This window comes from Anomaloglossus baeobatrachus, unplaced genomic scaffold (genome assembly GCF_048569485.1).
Source record: "Anomaloglossus baeobatrachus isolate aAnoBae1 unplaced genomic scaffold, aAnoBae1.hap1 Scaffold_154, whole genome shotgun sequence".
NCBI classification, from domain to species: domain Eukaryota; kingdom Metazoa; phylum Chordata; class Amphibia; order Anura; family Aromobatidae; genus Anomaloglossus; species Anomaloglossus baeobatrachus.
In genome coordinates, this window is record NW_027441924.1 from 221,665 (window position 1) to 237,662 (window position 15,998).

A 15,998-nucleotide genomic window follows, 5' to 3' on the forward strand; every position below is an offset into this window, starting at 1 on the left:
CGTGGAGGAGAGGGCCAGAGACCGGAGCGGTGAGCAGGGGACGCCGTCGGGACCCAGAGAGCGGGGCACGGGACCCGGAGAGCGGGGCACGGGGACCGGGAAGCGTGACAGTACATTTACCTATACTGACCCTACATTGTTGAAGTCCCCCCAATGTTGTCATTCAGCACAGGTCTTAGGTTAAATTGTATAAATATACACACCCCTCCACCCTTTTTGTCTTTCCTGTCCTTCATAAATGTAGTATAACCCTCTACGTTTGTCACCCAGTCATGGCTCTCATTCGGTTTCCATAATGCCCCCACATCATAATCCATGATTGACATAAGAGTCTCCAATTCATTAATTTTGTTTGCAAGACTTCTTGCATTTGCCAGTAAACATTTAATACTATTAACACATTCATTACTCCTAGACTGCCTACTTTCCTTGCATGTCCAAGCCTCCCCAAACCTTCATTGAACCCTACCGTCTCACTATCTCTATCTGCTCTATCTATCCCCTTATTTGCTCCACTACCCTCCTTCCCCTCAGAACCCTAGTTTTAAAGCTCCTCCATCCATCTGACCATTTTCTCCCCCAGCACAGCTGCTTCCTCCCCATTGAGGTGCAGTTCGTCCCTACCACAGAGCCTGTAACTGACTGAGAAGTCGTCCCAGTTCTCTATGAACCCGAACCCTTCCTTCCTGCACCAATTTATAAGAAACGTATTTATCTCCCTAAGCTCCCGCTGTCTTTCTAGTGACGCTCGTGGCACCGGTAGTATTTCTGAAAACACCACCTTGGAGGTCCTGGACTTCAGCTTCTCTCCTAGTTCCCTGTAATCATTTTTAAGGACCTTCCACCTGCCTCTAACTTTGTCATTAGTACCAATGTGCACCATGACTGCTGGGTTTTCCCCAGTCCCACACACCGATCAGTCCATCAGATCTGCAATATACTGAACGCAAGCACCCGGCAGACAACACACTGTTTGTCATTCATGGTCTTGGAGACAGATGACCCTGTCTGTCCGCCTAATTATAGAGTCCCCTACCACCAACATCTGTTGGGCCTTTGCTGCACTCCTATTTCCCTCCTTCCTACAGCAGCCATTTTCTTGGTTGCTAGGAGCAACGTCCTGCTGTAGTGATCCTAGCCATGGGCCTGCATTCCTAATATCAGCCACACAGGCATATTTACTAGGTTGTGCCAGATCAGGACCAGGCTCCCTGACACTTTTCCCCCTACCTCTTCTTCTCTTACCCAGCTACCTACCTCTGGGTCCTGACCTTCCCCTCCTCCACCCTCCTCCATAGCACTGGCCCCAGCCAGAGCTGCTCAGTGAGCTCTAAACTCCTCTCCAGGTTTGCAATGCTCCTGAGTGTTGTGAGTGGCATATTTAGATCAGTTACCTGGGCTTCCAAATATGTAACACGCTGACATCGAGAGCAGACATATTCACCCTCCAACAGCTGCTCAAGGCAGGCATACACCTGACAAGACACACACCTGGTAGCATTGTCCATGGAGCCGCTATTAATGGGGATGAACAGTGCAGATAAAAGCAAAAAACAATGGGAAACTTGTAAGGAAAACTCCAAACTATGCCCCTGTGTCACACTATGATATTGTGTGTAAACTATGCACTTCCCTGCCCCCTCAGACTTTACTGCCCCTCACAAGCTCAGGGACCCTCGCTTACTCTGGCCGGGGTAAATAGTTCTGGTCGTACACACACGGCTCTGCTCTGTACACCTCGTACACACACGGCTCCACTCCATACACCTCGTACACACACGGCTCCGCTCCGTACACCTCGTACACACACGGCTCCGCTCCGTACACCTCGTACACACACGGCTCCGCTCCGTACACCTCGTACACACACGGCTCCGCTCCGTACACCTCGTACACACACGGCTCCGCTCCGTACACCTCGTACACACACGGCTCCGCTCCGTACACCTCGTACACACACGGCTCCCCTCCATACACCTCGTACACATACGGCTCCGCTCCGTACACCTCGTACACATACGGCTCCGCTCCGTACACCTCGTACACATACGGCTCCGCTCCGTACACCTCGCACACACACGTCTCCGCTCCGTACACCTCGTATACACACGGCTCCGCTCCGTACACCTCGTACACACACACGGCTCCGCTCCGTACACCTCGTACACACACACGGCTCCGCTCCGTACACCTTGTACACACGCGGCTCTGCTCTGTACACACACGGCTCTGCTCCGTACACCTCGTACACACACGGCTCCGCTCCGTACACCTCGTACACACACGGCTCCACTCCGTACACCTCGTACACACACGGCTCCGCTCCGTACACCTCATAGATACACGGCTCTGCTCCGTACACCTTGTACACACGCGGCTCTGCTCCGTACACACACGGCTCTGCTCCGTACACCTCGTACACACACGGCTCCGCTCCGTACACCTCGTACACACAGGGCTCCGCTACATCCACACTGTAAACCCCTCCTGACCCCACACATAAACTTCCCCTCATCCAGCACCATGACACCCAGCACAGCAGAGCCCTGCATACACTGAGGAGCTGATCATGTGACCCCTGACTCCTCCCCTCCATGTGACATCATCACAGTTCCTGTAAGCACAGAGCAGCCATATATCTAGTGTGCGGCTCTGCAGGAGGAGGTAGGTGCAGGGTATTATATATCTAGTGTGCGGCTCTGCAGGTGGAGGTAGGTGCAGGGCATTATATATCTAGTGTGCGGCTCTGCAGGTGGAGGTAGGTGCAGGGTATTATATATCTAGTGTGCGGCTCTGCAGGTGGAGGTAGGTGCAGGGTATTATATATCTGTGTGCGGCTCTGCAGGTGGAGGTAGGTGCAGGGTATTATATATCTAGTGTGCGGCTCTGCAGGTGGAGGTAGGTGCAGGGTATTATATATCTAGTGTGCGGCTCTGCAGGTGGAGGTAGGTGCAGGGTATTATATATCTAGTGTGCGGCTCTGCAGGAGGAGGTAGGTGCAGGTTATTATATATCTAGTGTGCGGCTCTGCAGGTGGAGGGAGGTGCAGGGTATTATATATCTAGTGTGCGGCTCTGCAGGTGGAGGTAGGTGCAGGTTATTATATATCTAGTGTGCGGCTCTGCAGGTGGAGGTAGGTGCAGGGTATTATATATCTAGTGTGCGGCTCTGCAGGTGGAGGTAGGTGCAGGGTATTATATATCTAGTGTGCGGCTCTGCAGGAGGAGGTAGGTGCAGGGTATTATATATCTAGTGTGCGGCTCTGCAGGTGGAGGTAGGTGCAGGGTATTATATATCTAGTGTGCGGCTCTGCAGGAGGAGGTAGGTGCAGGGTATTATATATCTAGTGTACGGCTCTGCAGGTGGAGGTAGGTGCAGGTTATTATATATCTAGTGTGCGGCTCTGCAGGTGGAGGTAGGTGCAGGGTATTATATATCTAGTGTGCGGCTCTGCAGGTGGAGGTAGATGCAGGGTATTATATATCTAGTGTGCGGCTCTGCAGGTGGAGGTAGGTGCAGGGTATTATATATCTAGTGTACGGCTCTGCAGGTGGAGGTAGGTGCAGGGTATTATATATCTGTGTGCGGCTCTGCAGGTGGAGGTAGGTGCAGGGTATTATATATCTAGTGTGCGGCTCTGCAGGTGGAGGTAGGTGCAGGGTATTATATATCTAGTGTGCGGCTCTGCAGGTGGAGGTAGGTGCAGGGTATTATATATCTAGTGTGCGGCTCTGCAGGTGGAGGTAGGTGCAGGGTATTATATATCTAGTGTGCGGCTCTGCAGGTGGAGGTAGGTGCAGGGTATTATATATCTAGTGTGCGGCTCTGCAGGTGGAGGTAGGTGCAGGGTATTATATATCTAGTGTGCGGCTCTGCAGGTGGAGGTAGGTGCAGGTTATTATATATCTAGTGTGCGGCTCTGCAGGTGGAGGTAGGTGCAGGGTATTATATATCTAGTGTGCGGCTCTGCAGGTGGAGGTAGGTGCAGGGTATTATATATCTAGTGTGCGGCTCTGCAGGTGGAGGTAGGTGCAGGGTATTATATATCTAGTGTGCGGCTCTGCGGGTGGAGGTAGGTGCAGGGTATTATATATCTAGTGTGCGGCTCTGCAGGTGGAGGTAGGTGCAGGTTATTATATATCTAGTGTGCGGCTCTGCGGGTGGAGGTAGGTGCAGGGTATTATATATCTAGTGTGCGGCTCTGCGGGTGGAGGTAGGTGCAGGTTATTATATATCTAGTGTGCGGCTCTGCAGGTGGAGGTAGGTGCAGGGTATTATATATCTAGTGTGTGGCTCTGCGGGTGGAGGTAGGTGCAGGTTATTATATATCTAGTGTGCGGCTCTGCAGGTGGAGGTAGGTGCAGGTTATTATATATCTAGTGTGCGGCTCTGCAGGTGGAGGTAGGTGCAGGGTATTATATATCTAGTGTGCGGCTCTGCAGGTGGAGGTAGGTGCAGGGTATTATATATCTAGTGTGCGGCTCTGCAGGTGGAGGTAGGTGCAGGGTATTATATATCTAGTGTGCGGCTCTGCAGGTGGAGGTAGGTGCAGGGTATTATATATCTAGTGTGCGGCTCTGCAGGAGGAGGTAGGTGCAGGGTATTATATATCTAGTGTGCGGCTCTGCAGGTGGAGGTAGGTGCAGGGTATTATATATCTAGTGTGCGGCTCTGCAGGAGGAGGTAGGTGCAGGGTATTATATATCTAGTGTGCGGCTCTGCAGGTGGAGGTAGGTGCAGGGTATTATATATCTAGTGTGCGGCTCTGCAGGTGGAGGTAGGTGCAGGGTATTATATATCTAGTGTGGGGCTCTGCAGGAGGAGGTAGGTGCAGGGTATTATATATCTAGTGTGCGGCTCTGCAGGTGGAGGTAGGTGCAGGTTATTATATATCTAGTGTGCGGCTCTGCAGGTGGAGGTAGGTGCAGGGTATTATATATCTAGTGTGCGGCTCTGCAGGAGGAGGTAGGTGCAGGGTATTATATATCTAGTGTGCGGCTCTGCAGGTGGAGGTAGGTGCAGGGTGTTATATATCTAGTGTGGGGCTCTGCAGGTGGAGGTAGGTGCAGGGTATTATATATCTAGTGTGCGGCTCTGCAGGTGGAGGTAGGTGCAGGGTATTATATATCTAGTGTGCGGCTCTGCAGGTGGAGGTAGGTGCAGGGTATTATATATCTAGTGTGCGGCTCTGCAGGTGGAGGTAGGTGCAGGGTATTATATATCTAGTGTGCGGCTCTGCAGGAGGAGGTAGGTGCAGGTTATTATATATCTAGTGTGCGGCTCTGCAGGTGGAGGTAGGTGCAGGTTATTATATATCTAGTGTGCGGCTCTGCAGGTGGAGGTAGGTGCAGGGTATTATATATCTAGTGTGCGGCTCTGCAGGTGGAGGTAGGTGCAGGTTATTATATATCTAGTGTGCGGCTCTGCAGGTGGAGGTAGGTGCAGGGTATTATATATCTAGTGTGCGGCTCTGCAGGTGGAGGTAGGTGCAGGGTATTATATATCTAGTGTGCGGCTCTGCAGGTGGAGGTGTGTGGAGATTCCCCATTACTGGGGCAGGCGGCATTAACCCCTTCAGCTCTGAGACTTTATGATGTTTTTCTCTCGCTGATTTCTATGAATCGTAATTTTTTTGTTCCTTTTCCTCTGATAGATACAAACGCCCCAACTATGAGAGGCCGGAAGTGAAGAAACCCGTCTGCCCTCAGTCCTCGGCCCCTTTCCGCCCTCGATCCTCGGCCCCTTTCGGCCCTCGGCCCCTTTCTTCCCTCGGCCCCTTTCCACCCTCTCGGTCCTCGGCCCCTTTCCATCCTCTCGGTCCTCGGCCCCTTTTTGCCCCCTCGGTCCTCGGCCCCTTTTTGCCCCCTCGGTCCTCGGCCCCTTTTTGCCCTCTTGGTCCTCGGCCCCTCTCTGCCCCCACACAGTACAATGTTTCCCCAGAATGTTCTCATTATGTTTCCCCTTATTATCTCCAGTAATTGTATTATTACAGCGGATTCTTTATGATGTTACATCGTCATCTTCTCCCCATTCAGGTCCCTACAATATCGGATCCTCTCAGTGGAGATCTTCTATAGAAGAGAATTCTCCTGATTGCCCCGTGAAGGATGGATATGGACAGGGACAAGATGGCGGAGAGGATATTACACCTCACCCTAGAGATCCTCTTCCGGCTTACTGGAGAGGTGAGAGATTGTGATGACGTCACATTACATCATTCTTATCTATGGGAATAACAGATGGACAGAACTGGAGAGGTGAGGACTCTAGAAATGTCTGGAGTGAGATTTATTACTGTGTCTCTCCATAACCAGGATTACACAGTAGTGAAGAAGACCTCTAGTGAGCGCTGTCAGGCCCCTGTGTCTGAGGGATGGGGAAGACCCCTGAGCCCAATCACGGGGCCTCCACCTCACCCCCCGATACATGAGAACATCAATGACCAGAAGATCCTAGAACTCACCTACAAGATGATTGAGCTGCTGACTGGAGAGGTGACACTGCTGGGAATGCTGGGACATTATACAGTAACGCTATGAAGGGATCGGGGGTGACGGTATCTTTGTATGTGTCAGGTTCCTATAAGGTGTCAGGACGTCACCGTCTATTTCTCCATGGAGGAGTGGGAGTATTTAGAAGGACACAAAGATCTGTACAAGGACGTCATGATGGAGGTTCCCCAGCCCCTCACATCACCAGGTAATAGACAGGACTAAATACACACTGCCTCTAATTATCTGTATGTAAGGAATGAATTCAGTCCCTGTATGTGTCTCCTCCAGTTCTATCCAGTAAGAGGACAACACCAGAGAGATGTCCCTGTCCTCTTCTCCCACAGGACTGTAGCCAAGAAGACCCCGATGTTCCTCAGGATCATCAGGTAGATGGAGAGAAGGGGCCATGAAATCTCCCTATGATGTGTAGACGGCTGTGAAGGTCTTGTGCTCAGTCTTGTTTTATCCACCAGTATTATATGTTTTATACTTGTGTAATAATGTGCAATACAGGGTAATATTGTGGTACCGTGTTAGCCAGAAAAATCAATTGAAATACTATGTCCCAAAAATGACAAAAGTATTTTAGGAGTGTTACCTTTATAGGCTAACCAGAAAAATTATATTAGCAAGCTTTCAGAGCACAAAGGCTCCTTCTTCAGGCAAATTACAAATTAATTATTGAGACTAAACACAACATTTAGGAGGCATCATCTTTCCCATGTCCTGTTGTAACATTCATTTAAATGTTGTGTTTGGTCTCAGTAATTCATTTGTAAATGCCTGAAGAAGGAGCCTTTGCTCTGAAAGCTTGCTAATATGATTTTTCTGGTTAGCCTATAAAGGTATCACTCCTAAAATACTTTTGTCATTCTTGGGACATAGCCAGAAAAATCAATTGAAATCCTAACACGGTACCACAATATTACCCTGTATTGCACATTGTAAGAATGGAAGATACCCCATTGTACCGAACACATATGGATCTGAAAAACCTACTGAAGAATCTGGCACAACTGAACAGCGACATCTTCTTTCTATCCAAATACAAAAAAGAAAACTCGATCCCTAAAGGCCTCACAATAAGGAACCCCACTCATTTCACCTACAATATGCATTTTTCACAGAAACTCTGCTACAGATCATCTGAGAGACTGCGGAATCACCTCATTGGATTTTTCTACAACAAAAAGAGAACCATCCAAAACAACATAGATGCTTTAAAGGACAGAATACAAGGACCTGGATCACATCTAATTAAGGACACATTACAGGATTTTTACAACAAATTACAATACAGCCTGATTATCAACAAGAAAAAGAAACTCATCAGACTCCGGAAGAAAGCAGGTCTCAATGTAGCTGAAGGTAAGCCCAAGTTCCAGAATAATTTAAATACATTGTCCTCTGTTGTGAACCTTTCACATTATGAGCCAAGCACGGTAGAAATGAATGTTCTATCAAAGGGACTAACATTCTGTCCCACTAAGCAACTTGACACGGCTCGGTTTTGTAGTGATGTTGAAGAATTCTTCCGCAAATTATGGCTAAAAGAATTCTTCCATGACCACACAGATATTACATCACAAGTCAATGTGAAAGACTTATCAAAAAAGAAGAAGAGGACAAACTGGACTCCACAACCTGGGCAAAACCAAACTCTGGACCACTACATAAACTGTTTCCGTAAAAAAGTAAAATCTGAAATTTTGGACAAACCACAAAGTACCACACAATATTAACAAGAAGGAAAGAAAAGCCATAAAATCGTTAAAATCTAACAAAAATATCATTATTAAACCAGCAGACAAAGGAGGAGCCGTAGTAATTATGAATATGACGGACTACATCCAGGAAGCACACAGACAACACTTGGATAAAAAATACTACACTCCGCTCCAGGAAGATGCCACCAAAAAATACACAAAGGAACTAACCGATATTATCAATGAGTTTGGCTCTATGTCATCCTCTCTACTGGATCTAATACCAGACAATCCCCAAACAGGTACCTTCTACATGTTACCCAAAATACATAAAGAAGGTAATCCAGGGAGACCCATCATCTCTGGTATTGGGACATTAACTGAGAATATCTCAGGCTGGGTGGAGAACACTCTGAAACCCCTGGTGAGAAGCACACCTAGTTACATCCAGGATACCACAGACATTCTCTGCAAATTGTCAGCCTTGGGTCCACTTCCAGAGGATACAATATTAGCCACTATGGATGTAGAGTCTCTTTACTCTAACATCCCACATGAAGATGGAATTGCTGCATGCAAATATTTCCTCCCAAAAACAATCTGGCCACGGAACCAGCTCTGCAATTCATCAGGTTTGTGCTCCACCACAACTATTTCTCCTTTGGAGATAATATATACCAACAGTGTATGGGCAGCGCTATGGGAAGCAAAATGTCACCACAATATGCTAACCTGTTTATGGATAAACTAGAGGAGGAATTCTTGGAATCTTGTGCTATTAAACCTCTAGCATACTTCCGCTACATTGATGATCTAATAATAACCTGGACAGGCTCAAAAGATGATCTGATCACCTTCCACAACAACTTCAACAAATTCCACCCAACAATCAAACTCACCCTCAACTTCTCAAAGTCCCAAATACATTTTCTGGATACAACCATATACATCAAAGACAATACCATACAAACGTCAGTTTATCATAAACCTACAGGACGTCCGGCATATCTGAGATGGAACAGCTTTCATCCAAGACACATAAAAAAAATCCATCATCTACAGTCAGGCTCTGAGGTACATCCGGATCTGCTCAGACAGTGAGGACAGAAAACTACATCTGCTATTCCTGAGAAATACATTCCTACAACAAGGATACCATCCACTGGTAATAGATGAACAGAGCTACAAGGATCCAAGAAGCAGCCTCCTGGATTACAAACCGAGGGAGGATAACAATAGGGTACTGCTTGTGGTCACATATAATCCCCACATGAGCATCCTAAGGAAAATTGGTGCTGATCTTCAACCCATATTCCACAGGGACCATAGACTGAAAGTAATATTCCCAGAATTACAACTTCTCTCCTACAAACAGCCCCCTAACTTAAGGAATCTCCTTGTTAGAAGTGTCCTCTCATCACCATCAGAGACGGGCACATTCCCCTGTAATGGTAAGAAATGCAAGACCTGTACCCATATTTTACCAACAAATACGGTCCACATAGCCAACACTAATCAGAACTACAAGATCATGGACCTCTTTTCATGTACGTCCTCCAATGTGGTATACATGATACAGTGCACAAAGTGCCCTGGAGGAATGTATATTGGGGAAACTAAACAAAAACTACAAACAAGGATGAATCTACACAGGCACACAATAAAAGATGAACTGGACACACCAGTGGGAAAACATTTCTCCAGACCGGGACACAGTATGACAGATTTAAAAGTACTAATACTGAAAGGTCATTTTAAAGATGACACAGACAGAAAAATTTGGGAATTCAAACTGATAAAGATGTTTGGATCCTTAACAAAAGGACTCCATTTAACACCTGGTTTTATGACTCACTACATGGACACACTTCACACCTCCAACAGGAGAACCTCAGAAGTGATCTGAACAGACACCTCCAACTCATCTGCATTTCTAAGAAAAAACTTAATTTGATTTCCTTGGCTTATCTTTTAGGAGGCATCATCTTTCCCATGTCCTGTTGTAACATTCATTTAAATGTTGTGTTTAGTTTCAGTAATTAATTTGTAATTTGCCGGAAGAAGGAGCCTCTGTGCTCTGAAAACTTGCTAATATAATCTTTCTGGTTAATAGGTTAGCCTATAAAGGTATCACTCCTAAAATACCTTTGTCATTCTTGGGACATAGTATTTCAATTGAATATACTTGTGTAATGAGAGCGTTGGAGATGGCAGGATTAGAGCTTATCATAGATCTGACTTCTCCATCTCTCTGTGACTTTTGGATCACATTTAGCCCGTTCTCTACACTGAGCACTTACATCAGGGTTTCGACACCAGGTTATCGGACAGAGAGAGGTCGCCCCTATTCCATGGGTTAGAAGGTCACAGCATAAGCCAGCACTAGTTGGATCTGATTTGCCTTCCATTTAGCTGTGCAGACTATCCTTGTGCTGGCGCTGCTAGGGTTAAGCAGACCCATGTGTCTTTCTTGACTTATCATCCTGTGTTGTCTCAGCTGTTCTGATTTTTTTGCACTTCCTGGTATAAGTTCTCACCACTTTACCTCAGTAGTTGCCAGTGATAACTTGCTTTTCCATGGTCCTGGCATGGAGGTGTGAGCCATGGAAAGAGAAATTGTTTTGAATTTGATCCTGGAGATTGCTGCTTGGATCTGCTTGTGTAGATGGGTAGGTAGCTGGCTTAGTGGTAGAAAACAAAGAGTGGTTATTAATGGCGCATATTCCGATTGAGCCAGGGTTACTAGTGGGGTGCCACAGTGGTCTGTATTGGGCCCCCTACTATTTAATATATTTATTAATGATCTGGTGGTTGGTTTACAGAGTAAAATATCAGTATTTGCAGATGATACAAAACTATATAAGGTAGTTAACACAAAGGAGGACAGTTTGCAACTACAGATGGATTTGAGTAAATTGGAGAATTGGGCTGAAAAATGGCAAATGAGGTTTAACACAGATAAATGTAAGGTTCTGCACATGGGAAGGAGAAACAGATGCTACGATTACTTACTAAATGGGAAACTGCTGGGGAAATCAGACATGGAAAAAGACTTAGGCATCTTAGTCAATAAGAAGCTAAATTGGAGTGCCCAGTGTCAGGCAGCAGCCACCAAAGCAAATAGGGTGATGGGATGCATTAGAAGAGGTCTGGGGGCACGAGATGAAAACATCATTCTCCCTCTGTACAAATCAATCGTCAGACCACACTTGGAGTATTGTGTGCAATTTTGGGCGCCGGTGCTCAAGAAAGACATTACTGAACTTGAAAGGGTTCAGAGGCGGGCTACTAAAATAATAAATGGAGTGGGTGCATTATAATACACGGAAAGGTTATCAAAATTAGGTCTATTTACTCTAGAAAAGAGAAGACTTAGGGGAGACCTAATAAACATGTACAAATATATCAGAGGGCCATATAGAGATCTCTCCCATGATCTGTTTGTACCAAGGACTATGACAAGAACAAGGGGGCATTCTCTTCGATTGGAGGAAAGAAAATTCCTACATCAGCATAGAAGAGGGTTCTTCACGGAAAGAGCAGTGAGGCTCTGGAACTCTCTTCCTGAGGAAGTGGTGATGGCCAACTCACTGAATGAATTTAAGAGAGGAATGGATGCTTTTCTTGATAGCAAAAGTATAGAGGGTTATAAATAGCATAATCTTACAGGTAGATAGAACAGAGACCAAGATTATTAGAGGAATGGGTGGGCTGCAACACCAAGACAGGTTATTAAACTTGGGGTTATTTAGTTTGGAAAAACAAAGGCTTAGTAGGGGATCTAATCACAATGTATAAACATATGAGGGGACAGTACAGAGACCTTTCCAAAGATCTCTTTACACCTAGGCCTGCGACTGGAACACGGAAGCATCCGCTACGTCTTGAGGAAAGAAGGTTTAATCATAATCACAGACGAGGATTCTTTACTGTACGAGCAGTGAGACTATGGAGCTCTCTGCCGCATGATGTTGTAATGAGTGATTCACTACTAACATTTAATCAGAGCCTGGATGCCTTTCTTGAAAAATATAATATTACCAGTTATGTATATTAGATTTTATGACAGGGTGTTGATCCAGGGAACTAGTCTGATTGCCGGATGTGGAGTCAGGAAGGAATTTTTTTCCCCATTGGAGCTTATTTGACACATTGGGTTTTTTTTGCCTTCCTCTGGATCAACATGTTAGGCTACGGGTTGAACTAGATGGACTTAGAGTCTCCCTTCAACCTTAAAAACTATGAAACTATAAGTATTCTTTGGTGTCTTCCTATTGATCATCTCCCGTTTTATTCATTTCTCTTTCCATCCCCCTTTTTTACCACTTGTTGTTGGGGAATACAGTTTCTTTTTCCTTTTGTCTGTCGTTTTCCTTTTGTGTCATTATCATAAAGCAGGACTAGTGTTCCTCCTGCCCTGCTTACTAGACACGGTTGTGATTAGGGTAAGACAGGGATAGACACGTGATTGCCGCACAAGAGGAAAAAACCTGTCTTGGCACATCGGGGAGTTCAGGGTTGCTCAGAGTAAGTGACAGGGTTTATCCTTCCTGTTCTTCCCTAGATGCAGTGGTTCCCACCCCCTCTTTCTCATGATACACTGCTCAGCCTCTTGGTGGAGCACAACAACCAGGGACTGCCCTGTATTGGTAACTGTTGCCTACTGTTAGCAAAGTCCAACCTCAGAGGCTCTGGTGATGACTGGGTAGGCACTTAATCATGCCCCTCCTGGTAAGCCTGGTTCAGGGCGCAGTGAGGCTACGTCCCTTCTCCTAAACCTATTAGCATGACAGGTTTACATGTAATTCTTCAAATTACATGATTCAGATGAAACCCCCAAAAGATCCATTCACTGTAATAAGGCAGCAGAGTTAGTCTGGACTCCTCATGGCAGCGCGGCAATCATCCCTATCTAGTGAACGGTTATCTCCAGTAATTGTATTATTACACCGGATTCTTTATGATGTTACATCGTCCTCTTCTCCCCATTCAGGTCCCTACAATATCGGATCCTTTCAGTGGAGATCTTTTATATAAGAGAATTCTCCTGATTGACCCATCAAGAATGGATATGGACAGGGACAAGATGGCGGAGAGGATATTACACCTCACACTAGAGATCCTCTTCCAGCTTACTGGAGAGGTGAGAGATTCTGATGACGTCACATTACATCATTCTTATCTATGGGAATAACAGATGGACAGAACTGGAGAGGTGAGGACTCTGGAAATGTCTGGAGTGAGATTTATTACTGTGTCTCTCCATAACCAGGATTACACAGTAGTGAAGAAGACCTCTAGTGAGCGCTGTCAGGCCCCTGTGTCTGAGGGATGGGGAAGACCCCTGAGCCCAATCACGGGGCCTCCACCTCACCCCCCGATACATGAGGACATCAATGACCAGAAGATCCTAGAACTCACCTACAAGATGATTGAGCTGCTGACTGGAGAGGTGACACTGCTGGGAATGCTGGGACATTATACATTAACGCTATGAAGGGATCGGGGGTGACGGTATCATTGTATGTGTCAGGTTCCTATAAGGTGTCAGGACGTCACCGTCTATTTCTCCATGGAGGAGTGGGAGTATTTAGAAGGACACAAAGATCTGTACAAGGACGTCATGATGGAGGTTCCCCAGCCCCTCACATCACAAGGTAATAGACAGGACTAAATACACACGGCCTATAATTATCTGTATGTAAGGAATGCATTCAATCCCTGTATGTGTCTCCTCCAGATCTATCCAGTAAGAGGACAACACCAGAGAGATGTCCCCGTCCTCTTCTCCCACAGGACTGTAAACAAGAAGACCCCGATGTTCCTCAGGATGTGTTTCCTCCAGCTCTATCCAGTAAGAGATATCTACTCATGTACTTTCTGCACTAATTTTGTGTTTACATTTTTAGACTTTCTGCTCTGTTTTTTTTTTCAGCTGTATTTTCTTTGCTTCTGCTTCTTCTGCTGTTTGTTTCTAGTGCCTTCTCTATGTCGTTATGAAGGCAACTCAAAGACCTGCAGAGGGTTCATGAATACTCTGTTTCCCAGAAAACACGACCTACACCAAAAATAAGACCTACCATGATTTTATGGGATTTTTGGAGAATGGTTGAAATATAAACCCTAGTTACAGTCAGGGCCAGCATTGGGAGGAGTCAAACTGCACAATTTCTCAGGAACCCCACCCATTCTCTTAGTGACCCCATCAGTTCTATTTTAAGGTTGATTGTTTGAGGACCTTTGATGACTTCAAAGTCATGTGACATGATGTAACCAAAGGTCTCTTAATTGCAGGAGTCTAAAAGAACTGAACAGAAGACAGCCTTTGGGGGAAAGAGTTGAGCAAAGTACTAAGCAATAACACAGGGCCCCTATTCTCCTAGGGCTCGGTGTTTATTTGCCGATTATAGGATTACCTTAAGAACCTTTTCAACATCACGTCATGTGACCAAAGGTCTCTTACTTGCACATGTCTAAAGCTGAAGAGGAGACAGGCTGGTGTGTGTTTACGCTAGTTTTAACCAGCTTTGCCAAAATTGGCATTGCTTGGCCAGAAGAAGGGTGTGATGCCACCGCTTCTCTACTTCATCAAAAACTGCGGAGTTCCCTATGCCAGAACTCTCACTCCAGTCCATGATGTAATTTTTCAGTGTATTGTCTTGATGATTTGGAGCCCTAATGTTTATCTGCACAGACTACAAGACCCTGATACCTGCTTTGGTTACAAAGCCTAAGGATAGGCCATCAGCGTTACAGTCCCAGACATCCCTATTAGATATCCAGCATATGTCTCTAACAGACTTTAAACTTAGCTGTCAATTTTTGACAGCAACCTCACAACTCCAGTCGACAACCTTGTGACTCGATTACGGGATATTGAAGGGTTACTAAGATCCCTATCGCTGCTGTATTGGTACTCCTTGGATGTTCAAAATATAACATTAGTTACAACAATCTATAAATGTTCGAGAAAAATTGATGATATAAGATGTGTTTTTTCACTACTCCTCCCTGATCAGTCACGCAGCAGCAGGAACTACAGAATGGAGCGGATACAGGTGAATTGTCACATATGAGTTAATATTTTTTTATTACATGTGGCTTTAACTATTTTATTTTCGCCCTTAAAAAAAAAATCTCTTTGAAATTGTCTATATTGTGGATCAACGTCACAAAGAGATTTTTTGCAGGCATCGTCAACTCTCATGGCGGCATCAGGATCTGTAGAAACTACAAATTCTGGTACTGTGCCTGTTAACTTCTTTGATGTCTGTGATCAACACTAGAGTTGAGCGCGGTTCGTGGTTCGTGGTTCTCCAGTTCGCGGCTCGAGTGATTTTGGGGCATGTTCTAGATCGAACTAGAACTCGAGCTTTTTGCAAAAGCTCGGTAGTTCTAGAAACGTTCGAGAACGGTTCTAGCAGCCAAAAAACAGCTAAATCATAGCTTGGTTTCTGCTGTAATAGTGTAAGTCACTCTGTGAATCAAACTATTATCACATTTCAGTGTATAGTGTGCGTGAACAGCGCCTTCAGATCACTGCTGTTTCTATAATGGCGATCGCCATTTTTTTTTTTTTTTTTTCTTGTCTTCCTTCCCTAAGCGCGCGCGTCTTGTGGGGCGGGCCAGCATGTCAGCCAATCCCAGACACACACACAGCTAAGTGGACTTTGAGCCAGAGAAGCAACGGCATGTGTGATAGGATCTGCATGTCACATGTCCCTGCATTATAAAACCGGACATTTTCTTCACGGACGCCATTATCTGCCTTCTGCGTCTTTGGTGTCAGACATCACTG

At 45.8% G+C, this 15,998-nt stretch overlaps 2 protein-coding genes across 2 annotated transcripts in view; both read left to right on the top strand.

Moving 5' to 3' along the window:
• LOC142260648 (uncharacterized) overlaps window positions 1-15,998 on the top strand; it is a gene marked incomplete at its 5' end in the record, with an annotated part of 65,970 nt that overhangs the window by 29,524 nt on the left and 20,448 nt on the right. The window lies entirely within an intron of this gene.
• Window positions 6,567-13,740, top strand: LOC142260645 (uncharacterized). The gene is made up of 4 exons (XM_075332032.1): window positions 6,567-6,699; window positions 6,783-6,880; window positions 13,194-13,343; window positions 13,473-13,740. The coding sequence occupies exons 1-4, from the start codon at window positions 6,567-6,569 to the stop codon at window positions 13,695-13,697; spliced, it is 606 nt and encodes a 201-aa protein (XP_075188147.1). The 3' UTR covers window positions 13,698-13,740.